The sequence below is a fragment of the Lithobates pipiens genome, unplaced genomic scaffold, assembly GCF_037356315.1.
Source record: "Lithobates pipiens isolate NorthernLeopardFrog02 unplaced genomic scaffold, aLitPip1_a1.2 Scaffold_18, whole genome shotgun sequence".
NCBI classification, from domain to species: domain Eukaryota; kingdom Metazoa; phylum Chordata; class Amphibia; order Anura; family Ranidae; genus Lithobates; species Lithobates pipiens.
In genome coordinates this window covers 240529649-240553550 of record NW_027507758.1, presented here as the reverse complement: position 1 = coordinate 240553550, position 23902 = coordinate 240529649, and the positions used below count along the sequence as shown (strand labels likewise).

The window sequence follows — 23902 nt, the reverse complement described above, 5'->3', positions numbered from 1 at the left end:
TGCAGAGTGGTATTTGTCTTTCAGCCATATCATCACCTATGATATGGTTTGCTAAGAGAAGAGGTAATCTTGTTCTGCAAAACATTACTTGCCCTCCTACGTACAAGGTGACCAGTGGGCACACATCCGGAAAGCATTGTGCAGGATAATTGTTTTAAACAAAGCTAACAAAATGATTTTTTGTCTTCTTAAATGTGGAAATTATTAGCCCTTGCTCATAGCCTTTATTTTGACTATATAAAGGATATTTTTATTTTAAATCATACACCAGAATTCAAATGTGTAAACAATGCAAGGTTTTGAGCATTCCCACTCAAAAGGAGTTTTTATTTTTCATTCATTAAAGTGGAGTTCCAGTCGTTTTACTGTTTATTAAAAGTCAGCAGGTACAAAAAGTGTAGCTGCTGACTTTTAATAAGCAAACATTCACCAGGGACGTGCAGTGAGGTCAGTGGCTGGTGAGGCACTGGCTAGTATCAGAGCCAAATACACACAGGTTACATACACCGAAACGTTAGAGCAAGAGCAATAATTTTATTTTTTTCCAATTTATCTATGGAGATTAAGTACTGAAGTTTGGCAACATTCCACAAGTGTGCACAGTTTTAAAGCCTGGCATGTTATGTATCTATATACTCGGCGTAACATTTTTTTTTTTTTTTTAACGCCTTTGAAAAATTCCTGCGCAAATACTGTGTAACATAAAAAGTTGCAGAGACTGCCATTTTATTCCCTAGGGTGTCTGCTAAAACTATATATATATATATAGTGTTTGGGGGTTCTGAGTAATTTTTTAGCAACAAAATGATGATTTTTACATGTAGGAGTAAAGTGTCAGAATTGACCTGGGTGGCAAGGGGTTCATTACCATAAGCAAGTAATATACACATAATTATTATTATTTTAAGGTAATTTACTAGATTTTCAAAAACTGTACTTAAGCGGGTGGCTTAACGGACAAATTACTGAAGTTTAAAGTTAAACTTCAGAATGGTCGAGCAATCTTCTGGGACCTGTGACGTGTCCCAGAAAATTGCAGAGAGGGAATGGGAGAGCAGGAGTCACCTAGGTGTCATGATTGGAAGTGGGAGCTGGGTACCTGTCAAAACTAGGTACCCGCCCCCCCCCCCAAAAAAAACAACAACATGCCAAATGTGCCATGTCAGGGGCCACTCCCTTTTAAACACAAAGAATTCACTCATTGTGGGATACATGGGTTATACTGCCACCTATAGGAGGAATGGGGCACTGGCAAACAAAAAAAAAATCACTTGCCAGCCAGGTATTATCAAGTCAGTGTCCTAGGAGGATGGACATCTTTTCTCTTTTGAGAAAAGTTCATTTTTCTAGTCATTTTTATAATTTTCGATATTTTTTGTCAGATTTTTTTGCCACCGTGTCCCATTGCAGAGATTTTCCTTCACTTCTTGTCCCATAGCCAAAGAGAAAGAGGAAATCCATACAAAATAAGGGAATTCCTTGAGGACTCCCAGATCACCAGAACTAGTGTTCCCATTGGAGGATTTCCCCTCTATTACTTTTCTTGGGACAACCCAAAATAAGATATTCTCTATTACTTTCACTTTTAATGATAGTGGTAAACAGAACAAATAGAAAAGGTGAATCTCCTTAATGGGGCACAGACAGCAATAAAAACTAACAGGTCTCCCAATCCATCTCTTCTCCATTCAAAACTAAAACAAAAACCTTTGCCTATAGTTATACTTTAAGCTTGCAAGTACATGAAAAGTGATTTGATACCCGATAGAAGCCTAAATATGTATATTTGTGCTAACCTGATTTTCGCAGGAGAAGGTGTTGATTAGTGTAAAGGAGTTTTCCTCCTGGTGATGACAGTTAACCCCCTCAAGAAGCACATGGAAAGGTGACACAGACTTCAGGTGTTCAGCTGCACTTCCAGAGCAATAATCTGGACCAAAGTAAATTGCAGAGCCCTGTGTGAGTAGTGCTTCATACGGGGGCCCCAACCACCAAGCCACTGCCCGTTACCAGGCCGTGGTAACGGCCTCGAGTGCAGCAGGTGAGAGAGAGAGCAGACGGTCGACCAAGAGCAAAAGACAGAGAGCCGGGGGGTGGGCGGCTGAAAGAGAGAGCTGGCGGGTGAGCAGAGAGATGACATCATCTCTCACTACCCGCCCCACATCACCGCAGTTCCACCCTCACTTTGCAGCTACGGGCAGCAGAGAGATTACATCATCTCTCACTGCTTACCCTCACGCTGGGACCCAGCAAATGCACAAATGCACTTGTGCTGAAAAGCTGGGGAGAGAAGCCTCTTTCTCTGCTGTCACTGTAGCCTGCCACCAAATTGCCTTTACATTTAAAAAGTGACAAGCTGCATTTGGTATTTTTTGGTGGCAGGCAATGGTGATAATCCACATCTTATGGCAGGATTGAGACAATCCCCATTTGGTGGCAAGTGACATGGCAAGTGACAATCCGCATCTGGTAGCAGGTGATGTGGCAAATGACAATCCGCATCTGGTGGCAGGTGACATGGCAAGCGACAAGCTGCATGTGATGGCAGGTGATGTGACAAGCTGCATCTGGTGGCAAGTGACTTGGCAAGTGACAATCCACATTTGGTGGCAGGTGATGTGACAAGCTGCCTCTGTTGGCAGGCGACATGGCAAGTGACAATCCACATCTGGTGGCAGGTGACATGACAAGTGACAAGCTGAATTTGGTGGCAGGTGACGGTGGCAAGCGACATGCTCAGGGCTCCCACTGATTTTGCATTATGGTGAGTTGAACCATTTCATTTTATATTACAATGTAATAATAGAAATAATGCGCTTCAATCATCCTGGCACCATATCAAGCATGGTGCTGTGATGATTGAAGCGTCCAACACCAGCCATTGCCACACCAAATTGCCTGAGAAAAAAAAAACGCATGAACCCCCACCCAGGCCTTGACATAATTTTCTCCAATGCAGCCAGTCCCCAGTGCCAAAAAGGTTGGGAACCCCTGCTGTAAGTGGTCTGGGATCAGCATCCATTGCACATATTGCAAAGTCTGCATGGGCTTGGGTGGTGTAAACTATTGAATTAGTCCTGGAAACCCCTGTTTGTAAGTGAAGCCCTAGTTGCATGCATTGGTCATGTAAGTCAAAGCCAGGCAGTCTACTTTTTTGCTAATTCATTGTCCCAGGAGGAGGCTGGAGGCAGCAAAGAGATATTGAAAGCTAAACTGTTAATCCAAGATGATAATTGACCTAATCAATAACTACTATAAACCCAAGAACAAAACATGTTGTATCTTACAGATCCTTGGATGTGGTTACTGTATTAGTTTCTATTTTTCAGGCCAAAAATTTTTTTTAACAAGTACAGAAAATCTATGTTAACCTTGCCAGAAATGTCTCTCATTTCCTGTTAGCTGCACTGAAAGGAAAAACAATGTCATTTTCCTTCTGAAAACAAATTCTCCCACCCCTCATGCAAAGGAGATCAAGAGAGGAATACATGTTTAAAGTTTAGCTGGGTGACTCCCTCCACAGATACAGTGGTGTCAGTAAGCGTAGCCATCCTAGGACAGGAAGTGTGTTATTTACAGGTTTATTGGATCAAAATTAACCAGAAAAAATGAATGGTGCCACCTTTTCTAAATACTGGTACTCTGCAAGATATTACATTTTGTTTTTAAATTTAGATATACTTTAATCAGGAACTACATGCATCACAAGACTTGCTATACAGAATTATAAATCCTTTGGAGGGTAAACAGTATGTTGAGTTAGCAGTGTACCGAGAGTTTCTTTTTAGCATAGAAAGTAGAAAACTCCTGCAGCCATGACTTTAATTTACCTTTCATTTACCATTTACATTTTCATTTCACACACATACCGTACATTCAAATACAGTAGGTTAAACTGGATGGGCCTGTGTCTTTATACTGTATGTGACTATTGTTATAGAATAAAAATCACACACACACACATAAGTTGACTTGGATGGACCTGTGTCTTTTTTTTAAACTTATAAGCTACTGTAGCTTATAAATTTGAAAAAGACACAGGTTCATCCAAGTCAACTGATGTGTGTGTGTCATTTTTATTCTATAATAGTCACATACAGTGCCTTAAAAAAAGTATTCATACCCCTTGAATTTTTTCACATTTTGTCATGTTACTAACAAAAGCATAAATGTATTTTATTGGGATTTTATGTGATAGACCAACACAAAGTGGCACATAATTGGGCACTGTATGTGAGTATTGTTGTAGAATAAAAGTCACACACACATAAGTGGACTTGGATGGACCTGTGTTTTTTTTGTCAATCTTATAAGCTATGTGACTATTGGTATAGAATAAAAATCACACACATAAGTTGACCTGGATGGGCTTGTGTCTTTTTTCTACCTTATAAGCTATGTAACTATGGGCACTAAGAAGTGGCAAGATGGCTGCAGTTCTAACAAACGTAATTAGCACACAAATTCAGCTGAAATCGCACACTCAAGGTCTGCAGGCAGTTTCTGTACTTCAAATTTACTTAGTATAGATATGTTTGCTAACAGTTTTACACAATATGACAATGACACATGAATGTCATGAAGTATATATGTATGAAAATACAAACCTCTTTCCACTGGGTCATAGAAATATCCATTGTCCCTTAGGCTGCTGAACACCGATGGAATAAGGTCAGCCAGGTACTGCTGTGCAAAAGCTCTTGCTGCCACCTTCTCTGCCGTCTCTTTTTCTTTCAAAAGCTTTTCTCTTTGTTGCTGTTTGCGTCGTTCCTATACAGAAAAATTAATGTAATAACTGTAAACTTAAATTACATAATTAAAACTTGTGTCCATTGCAGTGAACTCATTCCCTTATCATCACTTTGAAACAACAGAGCCCCTAAATACTAGGCTTGTATACCTTTTCTTCCCTGTGTCTTCTCTCCTGTTCCTCAAGACGTTGTGCCTCGGCAAGTTCAGCATTGCGCAGCTCCTCAAAGGCACGCTGTTGTGCTCTTAAGCTGGCAAGTTCTTCTTCTTCCATTACTTCAAGTAAAGCCTGCTCAACTGTTTTGCCAATCAGCACCTCCAGCAGCGGTTTAACTTCCAGATCAAAGTCAAAAAGCTGCAAAAGGAAGGGAGCTAAGATTACTGGTAAACATTTTGGTTATTTTATTTTAGCCTATATACTTTTGTTTTAGGACAAAGTTTGTCAACCATAATCATCTTTATATAATACCAGTACTAGTGGTATCTTGTAATATTGGAGGGTGTTTATTGAAACACGTAGCACAGTATTTGTACACCACTGCACTGCACCTTATGAGTAGGCACTAAATGTGCAAAATGCTCCCAAGGTGCAATTCTGTATTCTGTGCAATTCTGTATTCTGTATGTATAACTGGTGTTGCAAGATACTACCAAAGACTTTTTATATTATATAAAGTTATAAATCTAAAATGCACCGCTTCAGTGGTTCATAGAATCTGTGACAGTCCAGGTATAAAAGAGATAAAAATGATGTAGAACCTCACAGTTTACATCACACAGTCTTTATTGTATTCTACTTACAGGTAAAAAGGAATGTCATGACATATAAAATCTGCAGCTCTCAGCGTACTTGTACCGGCCAGCCTGACATGTTTCATCCTATGTGGATATCATCAGAGGCATCTGATAATATCCACATAGGATAAAACATGTCAGACTATAATAAAGACTGTGTTTTACCTCTATGGGCTTCACTATTGTTGCTTTTTCCTTCTATTGGGTTATTATACCGGTGGTGAATGCCCAATATATCCATCTCTTCATGTAAGTCCTGACGTTTTTCTGAGATTGATGTACCTGGATACCCTTATGACCTGCCTATTATGCCTGGAATGTGCCGTTTGAATACATAATTTACCGCCTGTAATATATGATTACCTTGCGTGTTTTTCATATCTTTCTGGTAAGCAGTTTGATTGCACTTGGGTGTGGTGTGCTTTCTTTATGAACACTGAAGTGGTGGAGGTTCTAAATCATTTTTATCTCTTTTATACCTGGACTGTCAAAGATTCTATGAACCACTGAAGCACTGCATTTTGGACTTATATTTTTATTGTTTGATTATCAACGAACTGTACTGGCTACTGTTTTCTTTCTTTTCATTTGAGTTAGTGCAGATATATGTTCAACTATTATATAAAGTTGCTTAATTGGATCAGACAAGGTTTGGGGACTGCTGGTATCTGCTGCACACAGATTTGTGGCTGGGCTTCACTAGCAGCAGAGGATTATTTTATGCATTTACAAAATCATCTACGGTCTTGCGATTGTCCAGAGATCAAAAGATGTAGCACTATCCTTATTAGTAGCATTGAAAAATGTTTTTTTTTATTTCAGCAAATGTATTGAGAAATTAATTTTCTTTCAATCAAAACTATTTAGGCACCATCATCTGAGTTATGTGGTCATTTTAAAGGAGGGTTCTGGTAGCAGCTTTTGACTACAGCATTATGGCAAATGCAGAAAAAAAAAAAGTGGTCTTACAGAATGATGGCACATCACTTTAAATCAAAAGAAACCATTTCTAAAGATTCAACAGCAACCCAATGACTCTGAAAATAATAGACCAAACCCAAATCACTCAATCATTGTTGTACAGATTATCAAGCACCGTTCAGCATACATTTTTTGAAGTTTCCATTTCTGTATTTTTTTCTTTTTATGTGAGCACTGCCTTCTTTTTAAAAGTAATATTTAATGATCAAAGTATGATGAATACTGTTTGTGTATTTTAAGAAGTGTTCTCTTAAAAATTTCCACCCTTGATGGAATAATTGGACTTGTGGATGACACCTTACCCGTACAATATGCACATCTGCTGGGCAGTATAGGAATAGGCAAAACCATGATACAGGAATATTTCACTGGAATATTTCCACAGGAATCATCAATGATTTTTCCATCAAGTCTCTGCTGTGACCATTTCCATTGTTTACTGGGCAAGATTACTACATTAGTGCACAAAAATGTTCTTGATTTTGTTTATGGTTTGGGGTTCAGTTTACAAAACTTCTTGTAGAATTTCTTGTTCTTTTTGAAAGTCTATATGGCCCTGTATAAACAGGCAGGGAAAGGGGAAGTTAGGCGGATGGTTCACTTATCTAATTATTCAGCTGTGTCTTTTGGGTTATGTGTCTAGGAGATTCTTGCAGCTAAGTCTGATTACAGTTCTTGGCGTTGCCCAACAGCCAGAAAATTCACTAAGGGGTCCCACTTTCCCTAGTAGTATCTGTTTTACATTATAGAAACATTTTCTGTGCCTAATATCACATGGAGTAGGGGTGCTGATAAGGGGGTACCACCAATCCTTTTGTACGGGGTTCAGCACACATGGGGGCCCAGACAGCAGGGAAATCAGAAGTGGGCAGGACAGGGAGGGGAATTGGTGGGGTGGGATATAGCAATCACAGGAACGATGTCCGGTGTGGCTCTCAGCAGCAGCTGAAAGCTGGTTTCTCATCCTCTCCCTTTCAGCTTTCAGCTGCTGCAGGAAGAGACATACAGGGCATCATTCCTGAAATGGCTCCTTTCACCAAGCCTCCTCCCTGTCCTGCCCACGTCTTATTTATCCCTGCTGTGTGCTTCTTCAGCAGCACTGCCGGCTTCCCTCTCCCGCCTGCTTCTGCGGGTACACAGAGGGATGTACTGGCCCCTTCCTTTAGTGAATAAACACAGCGAGTGATGGTTCAGTTTAGGAATGAACAGGAGCCTCTGGCTCCTGTTCATTCATTATTAGTGCACCTGAGGCTGCAGAAGGAGGAATTGAAGAATCTTTGTCCTCAATTCCTTTCTCTGTCTCAAATGTGAAATGTCAGGGGTCTTTTTAGACCCCTGATATTTCACCCAAGACCCCCAACAGAGTTGTAAAAAAAGAAAAAAAAATTGTAAAAAAAAAATACTCTAAAAATACTCGATAAGGTTGCAGCAGATGTGCGAACACAGCTGCAGGTCCTAATTTGATAGGTGTGGGTGAGTGGCCCCCAAATACACACCATCAGGATTTGAAGGCCATACACCTACATCCACACGCCTGTCAAATTAGGACCTTGCACCTGTATTTGCACTGCTGCTGCGTCCTCATAGAGTAACATAACCTGTCGGAACACAGCAATAGCAACATTTAAAAAACACTGGTTCAAACTATACAGGCCCACAGCACCTATGTGAATGAGCCCCAATACCTTCACACACAGAACTTTATTCATTAACTTAACACAGTTTTGATATTTTCAGGTGGCTGTGAGGTCGGCTGTACCAGGCCCTGTGATTTCTAACAGCAACCGTGGACTCAATGAAAAGTGAGAAAGGAAATAGGTCTAATAAGGATATCTGATCATTTAATACTCTGAGAAAAAATGTGAGTGATCAAACCCAGCAGCATCCAGGAAATATACACTTGAGGTCAATTTTATATTTTTTCACATTGCAAATTTCAGCACTATGAACTTAGACAAGTTCTTTTTTTTTTTTTATAATTACTTCTCCTTCCAAAATCTGAGTGGAAACATCAACTCCTGTCTTTGCTGGAATAAACAGAGGCGTAGGTGGTCTGTCCAAAAAGGCATCTGTCTGGCATTCCATATCTTTCTCTTCGACATGGTCACTTAGCTCTTCCAGGTAAAGCTCTGTTTAGGATTGTAACAAAGATTACATGACAACATTGAAAGTAGCCAGCAAAAAAAGTCCTTAAAGGAAATCTGTACTAAAAAAACTATGGTGGCTGCCATTTATGACTTTTCATAAAATTTATTTATATATATATATATATATATATATATATATATATATATATGTATATATATATATATATATATATATATATATATATATATATATATATGAATTTTATTGGAATATGTATTGTTACCATGTAAAACAGGTTTGGTCTCTGATATACATATATGTAAGTTTGTATATTTTATATGAATCAATAAATATTAATTTTGTTTACTAATTTAGTTCATTGCAACCACATGCTTCATATAAAGTCTCCCCTTTTTCATATCATGCACATGTCGGAATTATTCTAGATGACACTGAAGATTTATTGGGACTTTATCTATACTATATGACTGGTATGCATGTACTTATTTTCTTATTACAGGAAGCGCTGCACATTTCTTGTTGTTTTAGGGCAATAACAACCCATAAATGTCTTTCAGAACTAGATGCACAGAAGTAGAACTGCACTCTGACCTTTTTCAATCCCTCTCCATCATTTAAACCCTAAATTACTAGAAAGAATCTTACATTAGGTTACATTTTTGTGGACCTATTCCTCTTACCTGTCTGCACCTCAATGTTCTTCCTGCCTTCTACTGGCTCCGGGGTCCTGGGCCTCAACAGATCTTTGGCACGTTTCTTTGCCAGTGCTCTTCTGCGTGCTTCTTGTGCTCTCTGAATCTCCACTGGATCTGGCTGAGCTGCCTAGAGGCCAATCACACAATAATCAGTGATTTTTGTTACATTATTGCACTTATTTGTCAAGTTTCATTCTAAGGAAAGTTAAGATGGCCATAGACAAGCAAAGGTGGTCAGTTGTGTAGGTATAATCCAACTGCTCTGAGGAATGTCTATCAGCTACCCCCTAAAGTTTGTTCTCCATACCTGCCATTCCTAGCATAATTGGAAATATGAGAAGGGTGGAAAAGTCTCCATCACTTAATCCAATATCTCATGTCTGTGGTCTTGACAATACTGTAGATTGGTTCTACGCACACAGCTGTACACCTTTTCGTGTCTTGTGAACATATGGGAATGTATACTAAAATACACATTGATCGGTATAAACAGATGAATTAGAAATCCCCATAAATTTTTCACGTTACATTAAGATCAAGCCAGGATTGTATGGACAAAAATTAGCACAACATTTTTATAGGTTTGAGATTGCTAACACTGTAACTGTTCATTGGTGGAAAAATTGCCTAAGGCACATGGGCCGCATCCCTTTTTCTCAGCTTATGCAGAGCAAACACGGACACAGTCTGCTCTATGCATTTTAATAGGATCCTGCAACTGCTTCAACCATGCTACATTTTTGTGGCTGTACAGTAAGGTCTAATTATAACTTTTTGTCCCCATTCTGTTGCTGATTTAGTCACTCTCGCTTTGGATCCTTCATTCAAGTGAAGGATGAAAGCAATTACGTGGTGTTTTCTCAGATGAGGGGCAAACACACCACAGTGGCCATTGTTATCTTCAATATGATTTGGACTCCATTTGCATGAATATGATGATCTGATTTTAGAATTTTGATAACAGAACATAAACCCCTTTGAACCCCTGAAGAAGCCCATCAGAGGGCAAAACGCATTTTTCCTTTACGGCCTGCATACCAATAAATAGTGTGATCTAATAGCCCTCTTTAGTTTCTTACTAGGCATTACTTTGGTAGTGTGCAATTTGAATATAAATGTAATTATCTAGGAGCATATATATTGGTGATAAGATTCTGTAACACTCTTGTTGTTGCTTTGCATACTTTTGTCATAGAGGTTGACATATTCCCCAGTTTTTAAAAATGTATGGAATAAAGATGATTTTAAAAAGTGTAGGACCATCCATCTTTTAAATACCGTTTTTGTGTTAGGTGGTTTTTCCACCAACAAATTTTACATGGTGGATAGAGATGGTTCTAGGCTCAAAAAGTATATTGAAACTGTATCTGCCATAAGACTAGCTTACATGAGTGTTTGAACACTCTCCAAGCCCTTGTACACACAGTCGGAGATTCCGACAACCAAATCTGTCGGATTTTGTGCGTCAGATTTTGTCCGAAACTGTTGTATACACACGGTCGGACAAAGTTGTCGGAAAATCCGACGTGATGACGTTATTTCGTTACGACGGGACTATGTTCACGCTAGTAGCCAATAGCTTTGATGTAGGAATTTGATCTGAGCATGCGTGGCACTTTGTCCGATCGGAATTCTCTACACATGATCGGAGTATGTCCGATCGGAGCATTTTGTCGGAAAATTTTACCGACATGTTGGAAAACTTGGTCCGTCGGATATTCTGACGGAAACAGTCCGATGTAGACCACACACAGTCGGAATATCCGACAAAACGGTCCGATCGGACACATTCCGTTGGAATCTCCAACCGTGTGTACAAGGGCATAGGGTACTCGGTAGTAGGATTAGCATTGGAACTGATCAATTTAGTTTACTACTAGATGCAGCTGGGATTCAAAGTTAGAGCTCCTAAGACTGGGAAACCATTTGACACCACCACAGGGAAAAATAAACATAATCCCAGAGGCATTTTAAAACTGCAAACTAAATCCTAAATTAAATTTATAGGCCTAGCTTAAAATTTTCACAAGAATAAATAAAAAAATAGATGTATTTAAAACCTCTTGGTTAGTAGAAGAAGCTTTGATGAGTGACCGGCACAAAATGAGCTTTTGAAAACATAGGTTATTTTAGAGCAATACATTTTTCTGTTTGGAATACACCTAGCAAAGTAAAGTGTGTCCTGTCTTACATTTTATTTGGTGCATTTGTGGCACATTCTTTGGTGGTATGTCTGGAATGTGTTAGGAGAAAATGGCCAGGTCAGCAAATAACACAAGGTGAACTTTCACATAACCTCTGTTTCCAAGGAAGTAGTATAAACTGCAGGGAATATGCTTTCAAAAACTAGAACTGAACCCCTGGAATACACAGGACAATCAGGTTGATAATGTTGTGAAGTTCTATGAAAACGTAATACCACATATAAGCCAGAAAAAGTTATAAAAAAGACGAGGAAAACTTTGTCTTCCTTACCAGGGGTAGTATCAGCTGTGCATATGTGTTACCACGCACCACTCTTCTATCATACATTATATTTCCATAATGATAACTCTCTTCAGACCTGGAAAGCAAAACACAATATTTATATGTATATTCACAAGAACATTATGAAGTGAAAAGTTGGTCAAAAACTTTAGAAAGTGGTTATATATGTATATATGATTCAACTCTGTTAGGCCGCGTACACACGGGCGGACTGTTCGCCCAACCTTGTCCGCTGAACAGTGTTTGGGCGGACAGTCCGCTCGTGTGTGGGCTTTCAGCGGACAGTTTCAGCGGACAGTTGGACGGACAAAGTCTTTCGGAAATTCCGAAAAACTGTCCGCTGAAACTGTGTTTGAGCGAACAGTCCGCCCGTGTGTGGGCTTGTCCGCTGTACTTTCGAAATGAGCGGACTGTTCCCGCTCGGAAAGTCCGCCCATTTCGAGCGCGTGTACAGGTAGGCGGGGCCCGCGAAGGAGACGTCGCGGGCTCCGCCGCCTGGAATGGGCTTAAAGGGGAAGCCCAACGCCGAAAAAAATCGGCGTGGGGGTTCCCCCCAAGTCCACACCAGACCCTTGTCCGAGCACGCTACCCGGCCGGCCAGGAAAGGGGGGCGAGCGAGCGCGCCCCCCCTCCTGAGCCGTACCAGGCCGCGTGCCCTCAACACGGGGGGTGCCTTGGGGAAGGGGGGGCCGCGCGGCCCCCCCACCCCAAAGCACCTTGTCCCCATGTTGATGAGGACAAGGGCCTCTTCCCGACAACCCTGGCCGTTGGTTGTCGGGGTCTGCGGGCGGGGGGCTTATCGGAATCCGGGAGCCCCCTTTAAGAAGGGGGCCCCCGGATACCGGCCCCCCACCCTATGTGAATGAGTATGGGGTACAATGTACCCCTACCCATTCACCTGTGAACTAAAGTACAATAAAAAACACAACACAGAAAAAAAATATTTTATTGCACAGCTCCGGGGGTCTTCCGTCTTCGGGGGTCTTCTCGCCGGACTCCTCCGCTATGTGTGTGTAGCTCTTTTGCTAGCGGAGGAGTCCGGCTTTCTTCCTCCCCGCCGCCGGCCTCTTCTCCCGACTTCGGGGGTCTTGTCCCCCTCTTCGGTTCTTCTGCCGGGCCACCGCGCCTGGTCCGGTGGCCCGGTCTTCTGTCGCCGTCTTCCGTTCTTCTGTCGCCGCCTTCGGTTCTTCTGCCGGGCCACCGCGCCTTCTTGTAGCTCTTTTACAGGCGGTGGTCCGGTCTTCTGTCGCCGCTGTCGTCGCCGCCGCCGCCGCCGCCGCCTTCCGTTCTTGTTCTTCTTCTTGTTCTTCTTCTTCTTCTCCTGGAGATGTTGACTCGACGAGCTCTCCGGCCGGAATGCCAGGGACACGCTCCGCTGCCACTTATATAGTGACAATGGGGCGGTGTCACATGGTATATGTCACATGGGTTGGTCACATGGGTTGATGTCACATGGGGACTATGACATCGTAAGGGGGCGGGGTCACCATGTGACCAACCCATGTGACATATACCATGTGACACCGCCCCATTGTCACTATATAAGTGACCGCACAGCGCGGCTCTGGCATTCCGGCCGGAGAGATCGTCGAGTCAACATCTCCAGGAGAAGAAGAAGAACAACAAGAAGAAGAACAAGAACGGAAGGCGGCGGCGGCGGCGACGACAGCGGCGACAGAAGACCGGGCCACCGCCTGTAAAAGAGCTACAAGAAGGCGCGGTGGCCCGGCAGAAGAACCGAAGGCGGCGACAGAAGAACGGAAGACGGCGACAGAAGACCGGGCCACCGGACCAGGCGCGGTGGCCCGGCAGAAGAACCGAAGAGGGGGACAAGACCCCCGAAGTCGGGAGAAGAGGCTGGCGGCGGGGAGGAAGAAAGCCGGACTCCTCCGCTAGCAAAAGAGCTACACACACATAGCGGAGGAGTCCGGCGAGAAGACCCCCGAAGACGGAAGACCCCCGGAGCTGTGCAATAAAATATTTTTTCTCTGTGTTGTGTTTTTTATTGTACTTTAGTTCACAGGTGAATGGGTAGGGGTACATTGTACCCCATACTCATTCACATAGGGTGGGGGGCCGGTATCCGGGGGCCCCCTTCTTAAAGGGGGCTCCCGGATTCCGATAAGCCCCCCGCCCGCAGACCCCGACAACCAACGGCCAGGGTTGTCGGGAAGAGGCCCTTGTCCTCATCAACATGGGGACAAGGTGCTTTGGGGTGGGGGGGCCGCGTGGCCCCCCCTTCCCCAAGGCACCCCCCATGTTGAGGGCACGCGGCCTGGTACGGCTCAGGAGGGGGGGCGCGCTCGCTCGCCCCCCTTTCCTGGCCGGCCGGGTAGCGTGCTCGGACAAGGGTCTGGTGTGGACTTGGGGGGAACCCCCACGCCGATTTTTTTCGGCGTTGGGCTTCCCCTTTAAGCCCATTCCAGGCGGCGGAGCCCGCGACGTCTCCTTCGCGGGCCCCGCCTACCTGTACACGCGCTCGAAATGGGCGGATTTGCCTCCGCCTTACGTGGGCGAGTCCGTTCATTTCAAAAGTTGAGCGAACTGTTTGCCCAACCTTGTTCGTCAAACAGTCCGCTCGTGTGTGGGCAAGTCCGCTCATGCAAATTTTGAGCGGACTGTTTGATGAAACTGTTTGCCGAACAAGGTTGGGCGAACAGTCCGCCCGTGTGTACGCGGCCTTAGTTTCTGGAAATCGACATTCTATACTTGGCCTTGGAGAAACAAATTTATTGAGCATACTGCCATGTGCACCGCCTTGAAAACTGCCATAAAATGAAAGGGTAGATACTGCATATTGGTCATAAGATAGTAGACCACCAATGGAATGGGTTCTGTATTTGCCAATCGTTGCTGAATATTTTACAATATGCTTTTCACAGGAATCAACTATGTGAAGTCCCATTATGCTGGTACAAACGTAGTACTTTATTTTATTTATTAGTTCCGTCGGAAATATTTAGAACATGTTCTATTTCTAGGTCCGTCAGAATTTTCTAAAAAAAAGAGTCAGGTGAGGCATACGCACAAAAGGTATAAACAATGAAAAGCTTCCGTTAGACTTTTTCTGTCGGACATTCCGTTAGTGTGTACGCGGCATATACCATATGACTTCCAATAAACTATCATATTTATGATTCTACATAGTAATTAACTTTAAGAAGCCAAAGTATTAATGGGAATATTTCATAAAAAATGTTCATGAACCAGAACAACCAATCACCTATGATGTTGCTATATTCTGATTATTCTGAGCAAACTGTGACTGGATGCAGGTATGTTATAGTGTATTTTCACTATATACAGTGTCTCCCAAAAGTGAGTACACCCCTCCCATTTTTGTAAATATTTTATTATATCTTTTCATGTGACAACACTGAAGAAATTACACTTTGTTACAATGTAAAGTAGTGAGTGTACAGCTGGTATAACAGTGTAAAATTTGCTGTCCCCTCAAAATAACTCAACACACAGCCACTAATATCTAAACCACTGGCAACAAAAGTGAGTACACCCCTAAGTGAAAATCTATAAATCGGGCACAAACTGTCAATATTGTGTGGCCACCATTATTTTCCAGCCTTAACCTTCTTAGGCATGGAGTTCACCAGAGCTTCACGATTTACCACTGGAGTACTCTTCCACTTCTCCACATCACAGAGCTGGTGGATGTTAGAGACCTTATGCTCCTCCACCTTCCGTTTTTGAGGACACCCCACAGATGCTCAATAGGGTTTAGGTCTGGAGACATGCTTGGCCAGTCCATCACCTTTACCCTCAGCTTCTTTAGCAAGGCAGTGGTCATCTTGGAGGTGTGTTGGGGGTCGTTATGTTGGAATACTGGCCTGCGGCCCAGTCTCCAAAGTGAGGGGATCATGCTCTGCTTAAGTATGTCACAGTACATGTTGGCATTCATTGTATGCTTGTATGGTTTTGAGCACCGTACTGCAGCTCAGTTTCAGGGTCTTGGCAATCTTCTTATAGCCTAGGCCATCTTTATGTAGAGCAACAATTCCTTTTTTTCACATCCTCAGAGAGTTCTTTGCCATAAGGTGCCATGTTAAACTTCCAGTGACCAGTATGAGAGAGTGAGAGCGATCACACCAAATTTAACACACCTGCTCCCTATTCACACAGTGTCACACACTTGTAACATTAACAAGTCACATGACACTAGGGAGGGAAAATAGCTAATTGGGCCCAATTTGGACATTTTCACTTAGGTGTGTATTTACTTTTATTGTCAACAGTTTAGACATGAATGGCTGTGTGAGTTATTTTGAGGGGACAGCAAATTTACACTGTTACTCAAGCTGTACACTCACTAATTTACATTGTAGCAAAGTGTCATTTCTTTAGTGTTGTCATATGAAAAGATATACAGTAATAAAATATTTATAAAAATGTCAGGGGTGTACTCACTTTTGTGAGATACTGTATATATGTCTCACAGTGACTACTGGACACAGCAGTTATCACGCTGTTGCGCACCCCAGGGGGCGAGCTAATGTGCATGTGCTAGGCAACTTACCGGTACATTGCCTAGCCTGGCTGTCCCGCCTGTCTGCAGAAATACTATGTGAATTTGTTCAGTCAATTTAATTAAGGTTTCAAGAATACAGTATATAATATGCAACATTTGTAGTTAATAAATCATTCACTTACGTAGGTGGCTGTATTGTCCTGTATTTATGGCGGTTTTGAACCACCCTGGGTTGGCTGGAGAATGTGTATGTTCCACTTCCCATTTCTTTCTGAGGTGGTAATAGAGATGCCATGGCTGTAAAGAGCTTGAAGATCTTTGTAGTATGCTTGGGATATTACAAGATGCTGTAAGTAAAAGAAGTTGGAGTTATGGTATGCATAAGACAGCATACACAAATTACGGCTATCTTAGTATAGGTATTATTATTATATTGTTATTATTATACAGTCTTAGCATAAAGCAGGCAAACCTTTTTATTTGAATGGTGCCAATTTTTGAATCCGATTCCCCAGATCCCATCAAACTTTTGTTCTGGGTTCCAAAATATCAAATTAAAGGAATGTATGGTACTTCCTGGCAGATGTCCCTGCGGGATGATTGATCTGTGTGTGGTTGTTGGAATGTTAGTACTGTTATATATCATCCTATTGTTCTCATCAATACTGTCCTTTAAAAATATGAAACTAATGGTTCAGGAGATACATTCTCATGTACTGGGAGTGACTGAATCCTGGGTTCCAAATGGTAGTTCTGAGGTTGGGTTCACAGATGTGCGAATTGCATGTGGGGTTTACCGCATCCAATTCACATTACAGGCGAGTGTGACCGGCTCTCAATAGAGCAGATTCCAAAAGGATCCTGTGTGTGTTTGGGTCTGGTTAAGATGCAAATTCAGACAAAAATTCGGACCTAAATCGCACCTCAACTGCTGAACAGACACGCACTGGACCCCAGGCATGAACCCGCGGCCGCCTATGTGAACTCAGCCTGAAAGTGGGGACTGGTACATACCAGAACATGGTTCGGGAAACCCGTGTTCAGTGCATGTTTCCTGAACCACATTCAAACCGCACTGCAGTTACAATCTGCAGCGGGGGTCAATGTTAAATAGGAGTTCTAGGCCCCCCTCCAAAAAAAAGTTAGCAGCTACAAATCCTGTAGTTGCTGACTTTTAATCAAATCTAAGGACATTTACCTGTTCAAGGATCCAGTGATGTCCCTACCCAAGCCGCTTCTCTTCTTCTGACAGGTCTTAAATAACGGAGGGCGTGGCCACCCGATGACCCTGCCCCCCTCTGGCGCATGGTTCCATTATATAAGGACTGTCAGAAGAGAAGCGTCACACAGCGGGAGCTTCCCATTGCGCAGAGCAGCCCAACAACGAAGAAGCAGAGACGCTGTAGAGGAAAATGCCGGACGAGAACACCGGAGCAAGAAGAAGGGGATAGGAGGAAGAAGATGGAGGAAGAAATCAAAGGATGAAGAAAGGAAGAAGGAAGAAGAGCAGAAGAAAGAAGGTGAAAGAAGAAAACTTTAATAAAGGAATTGTCAAAAACTGTCTCTTGTCATTTTTAACACTTTTGTCACTTTTTTTGTGAAATGGTAAGGGCATTTCATTTCACACGGGGGGGGGGGCGGGATCTGGGGGTCCCCTAGTTAAAGGGGGCTTCCAGATTCTGATAAGCCCCCCGCCCGCAGACCCCCACAACCACCGGCCAGGGTTGTGGGGATGAGGCCCTTGTCCTCATCAACATGAGGACAAGGTGCTTTGGGGGGGACCCCAAAGCATCCTCCCAATGTTGAGGGCATGTGGCCTGGTATGGTTCAGGAGGGGGGCACTCTCTCATCCCCCCTCTTTTCCTGTGGTTTGCTAGGTTGCATGCTCTGATAAGGGTCTGGTTTGGATTTTGAGGGGGACACCCACACCATTTTTATTTTGGTGCAGGGTTCCCCTTAAAATCCATGCCAGATCTGAAGGGCCTGGTATGGATTTTGAGGGGGACCCCCACGTCATTTTTTTTAACCACTTAAGCCCCAGACCAATTTGCAGCCAAAGGACCAGCCCTTTTTTGTGATTCGGCACTGCATCGCTTTAACTGACAATTGCGCAGTCGTACGACGTGGCTCCCAAACAAAATTGGCGTCCTTCTTTTCCCACAAATAGAGCTTTCTTTTGGTGGTATTTGATCACCTCTGCGGTTTAAATTTTTTGCGCTATAAACAAAAATAGAGCGAAAATAGAGCGCCAATTTTGAAAAAAATTCAATATTTTTAACTTTTTGCTATAATACAGTTAATAAATAAATATCCCCAAAAAATATTTTTTTCCCTCAGTTTAGGCCAATACGTATTCTTCTACATATTTTTGGGAAAAAAAAATGCAATTAGTGATTATTGATTTGTTTGCGCAAAAGTTATAGCGTTTACAAAATAGGAGATGGCGGACACATCGGACATTTTTGACACATCACGGAGCTCAGGACTGGGTCGCGAGCTCGCCGCCGGCTGCGTGCTCGGGACCCATGGCTAGGCACTTAAAGAGTCACGTACAGGTAAGTGATTGTGCCCAGCCATGCCATTCTGCCAACGTATATGTGCAGGAGGCAGTCCTTAAGCGCGTTAATATCCATACCAGACCTGAAGGGCCTTGTATGGATTTTGAGGGGGACCCCCACACCATTTTTTTTGGCGCGGGGTTCCCTTTAATATCCATACCAGACCTGAAGGGCCTGGTATAGAATTTCGGGGGACCCCCACACATTTTTTTTTCTTAATTTTTTTTTCTTAATGCTAACATGACCTGTGTGCAAATAGCCTTAAAAAAACACATAGAAGTGAACCAGCGCAAAAAAAAATGTCAAGTTGAGGGGTACGCCTGTTCAACTTATGCAAATGCATCTAAATGGCTTAACATTTACTAAGATTTTGCCAGTGCAGTGAACCAGAGCACTTGAACGTGCGCAAATGCCGCTTGCGCATGCGCAGTGCATAAATTGGCCTAGCACAGTTCCAAGTGTATTTGCAGGCGCAGCAGGCTTGCTCAGAGAAAGTTACTTTTCCGTTCTATTTTGGGCATATTTGTTACTTGGACAGTTATATCTATACTTCTTCACAACACCCCACATCACCCCTATAATATTGGCACTTCCACCTTCTTTTAATTCTGAGTTGAAGATGCTGTGCGCCAGGTCTATAGCGGCACACAGATCGTGGCTACCCGTGCGCCGGCATGCTAATAGTAAATGGGGAATTGCGCTGTGTTACAGGCACAAATGCTTTGTGAATATGAAAATGGCTGTTGCGCGTCGATGTGCGCCCCAACTCATGGTGCAAACCTTTTGTAAATCAGCCCCATAGTGTTTTTAATTTTAATACAATGCAGCACAAACCCTTCTATATGTTGAGCCATAAGGATCCAAAAAGTTTTCATCCACCAGAAGTACCATCAACACAAATGAGTGAAGTTTTGTAACACGTAACAATCAAAATTCTATTTACTTTAGGTGGCTATTACTATTTGAGAAAGTTGACATGCATTTACTGAAGGAAGGTGCAATGCCATACCACCTAACTTTCTGAGATGGGAAGGAGGGACACATGTTAGCAAAAGGTGTGTAGGCATAGGACACACCCCTTAAAGGAGAATTATGCAAAAAAGAAGATAGATTAAAGAGGTTGTAAAGCTTAGTTTTTTATTTTCTAAATAGGTTCCTTTAAGCTAGTGTATTGTTGGTTCACATACCTTTTCCTTCGATTTCCCTTCTAAATGTTTTTTTTCTTTGTCTGAATTTCTCCTCAGTAAACTTCACACCATCATCTGGGTGATGTTTAGTCAGCCAGAACAGTTTACTGAACAGCTTACTGAGGAGGAACAGGAAGTGAGAAATTCAGAAAAAAAAACATTTAGAAGGGAAATCAAAGGAAAAGGTACGTGAACCAAGAATGCACTAGCTTAAAGGAACCTATTTAGAAAATAAAAACAAACCTTTACAACCCCTTTAAGCCCACAAGTGCTTTACCACTACTATTCCTTTATACTGGCTTTTCCCAGGTATAGCAAATTTCATTTAGGCCTCATGCACACTCAGGCCGCGTACACACGGGCGGACTGTTCGCCCAACTTTGTCCGTCCAACAGTTTCGGCAAACAGTCCGCTCAAAATTAGCATGGCCACACACGACGAACGAACAGTTTGCTGAAACCGTGCGCGATGACGTGAACGGCACGTACGACGGGACGAAAAATACGACGTCCTATACACTGCATTATAGCTTTCGGCGTGAAAATCCTTTCTGAGCATGCGCGCAACTTTGTTTGACGAACAAGCCTACACATGAGCGGACTGTTCGCTGAAACAAGGTTTCAGCGGACAGTTTTTCGGAAATTCCGAAAAACCTTGTCCGTCCAACTGTCCGCTGAAACTGTCCGCTGAAAGCCCACACACGAGCGGACTGTCCGCCCAAACACTGTTCAGCGGACAAAGTTGGGCGAACAGTCCGCCCGTGTTTACGCGGCCTAAGAATAAAAAATGTTGCTTATACAGGCATTTGGCATTTTTTTTTTCTTTGAGCTTATAGAAGCAACTCTATGTTGGCCTACAGGGTATCCTGAAAGTATTCTCAGCGCTTCACTTTTCTCACATTTTGTTATGTTACAGCCTTATTCCAAAATGGATTCAATGTATTATTTTCCTCAAAATTCGACAAACAATGCCCTATAATGACAATGTCAATTTATTTGAAATCTTTGCAAATTTATTAAAAATTAAAAAAAGGGGGAAAAATACTTTGTTGAAGCACCTTTGACACCAATTATAGCCTCACGTCTTTTTGAGTATGATGCTACAAGCTTGGCTCACCTATTTTTGAAATATTCACTCCTCAAAGGTGTATTCCACATTCACAGTGTATGCCACTGTGAAGCAAATCCCGGATCCACACCTTAAGACCCCTTTGACACGAGGGCGTTTTGGAGGCGCTATAGCGTTAGAAATAGTGCCTGCAATTCGCCCTCAAACTGCTCCTCCTTTGTCTCCAGTGTGAAAGCCCCGAGGGCACTGTTAGGACATCAGGAAAAGTCCTGCCAGCAGCTTCTTTGGAGCGGTGAAGGAGCGGTGTGTTTGTTGAAATCAATGGGGCAGCGCTGTATTACCGCCGGCAAAACGCCCCTATTGCGGGCGGTTTTAACCCTTTCTGTGCTGCAAATCTGATGGTAAAACGGCGCTAAAAATAGCGGCGTTTTACCGCCGACGATAAAGGCTCGGCGGTGTGAAAGGGGTCTAAGATAACTTTCCTTTCTTTGCTCCTTTAAACATTCATCCCCTCCACATGCAGAGAAAAGATGCTCCCATAGCATGTTTTCGAAAGTTCTATTGAATGTACACGGTTGTAAACATACTCACATCCTCTCTGTGTGCTTAAAACATTTAAAATCAGGAACTCCGGGATGATTCGCATTTCACGGCTTCAGAAGTGACACAAAGATGCTAGAAACTCCTGCCTATGCGTTTCATCATCAAGGTGTCATATCACCCTGGAGGGATCACTCCTGCCTCCACCGCACATCATGTGCTGTAAATAGGTGTTTGCAGCAGATGATGTGCAGTGTGATGTGTGAGCGGTGGAGGCAGGAGTGATTCCCTCCAGGGTGATATGACGTCTTGATGATGAAAATGTGGAAAAAGTGAAGTACTGTGAATACTTCCCGGATGCCCTGTATAGTATTCATGCACATTTGGGCGTTTACAGGCATATTTGAAGGAGAGTGTTTACAGGCTGAAAAAACAAAACAAAAAAACAAAAACAAACAATCACAAGCACACTTTTGAGATGAGCTTCCAGGCAGAAAAAACGATTGACTTGGATAAACTCTACGTTTTTGCACATTTTTCAAGTGTAAATTGATTATAGTGAAGAATGAGTGGAGGGAAATGTTTTGGAAAAAATTCTTATAAACGCAATACGAGCCATTATAAGCGTTTTTTATATTGCTTTTTTCTGCCAGAGGTACTGGTGCCTAGTATGCATGGACCCTTATATTGCAAAAAAAAATGCCTAAGGTTTGGTTCACACTGATGCAGCCGCGGTTCACAGCAGGGGGTCTGGTGGGTCCCTGTTCACCGATTCAGGTGCCGATCAGGTCCAAATTTTTGCCTAAATTCGCAACTGAAACAAAGCCAAAGACACACAGGACCCTTTTCCCGTGCGAACCGTGACTGCCCCAGAGCTGTCTGAACCGTCTCCATTGAGAGGCGGTCACATTATCCTGTCATTAGAATAGGATGTGGGGTAACAACTAATTTGCATAAGTGTGAACCCAACCTTAAAGAGGAACTTCACTGTATTTGAGCACCACAAGCTGAAAACACGAATAATTAATTTTTTAAATGTTCAAAGCAAACACCCGTCCATCCATGCTTTATTTTGTTGAGAGACCATATTGAAAAACACCCCCTAGCATTTCTATCTGCTGCCATCTTGAGTAAGCACAGATGATTCATGTAGTATTAACTTGTAATCCATCTGCCCTTACTGTGATGACGCCCAAGAAAATCTCATGCATACAATATACAAGAGCTGCCAGTACACATTTGCAAGGTAAGGCATGCAGGCAGGAGGGTGTGCTTAGCTGAGAAAGCCTCTCCTCCATATGAAAGAAAAAAAAATGCTCATGAAGACTTCTGGGATGTATGACATCATTTTGGCCCTAGGCCAGAAACCAGGAAGCAATTGAAATAATGTTAAATAAAAAGTTTAAAAATGCATAAATAAAATATCCTTCCTGTCCATTTCCCAAGGTTAACAGCATAAGGATTAAAAATAGCTAAAGCAGTTATAAAGGGTATTTATTAAATTAAAGTAAACATGTTATACTTACCTGCTTTATACAATGGTTTTGCACAGAGCAGGCTGGAACATTCTTCCATTGGCACTCTTGGCTCCTCCTCCTCTTCTCTGTGTGCCATCATAGGAAGCCGTTTGCTATGGTGGCACACCTGTAGGCTCCTTAAAGTGTCCATCAACACATACACAGCAAGGTTCGGTCTCCCCCCACTCTAAGAATTTGATTGACAGCAACAGGAGCCAATTACTCCCACTGCTGTCTCCAAACTTGTGAGGAGACAGAGAGGAAAGCTGTAGGTGGGCAAAGCGCTGGATCGAGATTGATTGCATATAAGTATAAAGTAAAAATGTAAAAATGTTAAATCTTTGTGAAACCCACAGTCAGTATTTACTAATAGTAGCAGCAAAAGGATTAACATTAGTCAATGCTGATTAACCTCCCATGTGGTATGATTATGTCAGATTTTTGCATCTCAAAGCGGTACAATGTTTACAATGGAAATTTGGTGTTTTATATTGTAGGTCTGTAATTATTAGTAATAACACACTTAAATCTGTCCAAACAAGAGTCTAGTAGACATCCCGGGTATGATAAATTTGAAACATTAACAATGTTTAACAACAAAAGTTTGAAACATGAAATCTTAAATTATAATATAATAAATAACTATAAATAATTATAAAAAATAATACAATAATAATAATAAAATGAATTTCCCCACGATTCACTATCACTCAATTCTGCAAGTGATTGTAAT

General features: G+C 42.4%; 1 protein-coding gene across 3 annotated transcripts in view; it reads right to left on the bottom strand.

Moving 5' to 3' along the window:
• The window catches only part of RSPH3 (radial spoke head 3), a 93342-nt gene that overhangs the window by 28158 nt on the left and 41282 nt on the right, over nucleotides 1-23902 (bottom strand). For all 3 annotated transcript variants that reach the window (XM_077486724.1, XM_077486726.1, XM_077486725.1), the window contains exons 2-7: nucleotides 16482-16646; nucleotides 11805-11892; nucleotides 9315-9456; nucleotides 8509-8654; nucleotides 4901-5104; nucleotides 4608-4770 (exon numbers count right to left, since the gene is read on the bottom strand). In XM_077486724.1, coding sequence (XP_077342850.1) covers nucleotides 4608-4770; nucleotides 4901-5104; nucleotides 8509-8654; nucleotides 9315-9456; nucleotides 11805-11892; nucleotides 16482-16594 — 856 coding nt within the window. In that variant the 5' untranslated portion in view covers nucleotides 16595-16646. The remainder of the gene's footprint in view (nucleotides 1-4607; nucleotides 4771-4900; nucleotides 5105-8508; nucleotides 8655-9314; nucleotides 9457-11804; nucleotides 11893-16481; nucleotides 16647-23902) is intronic.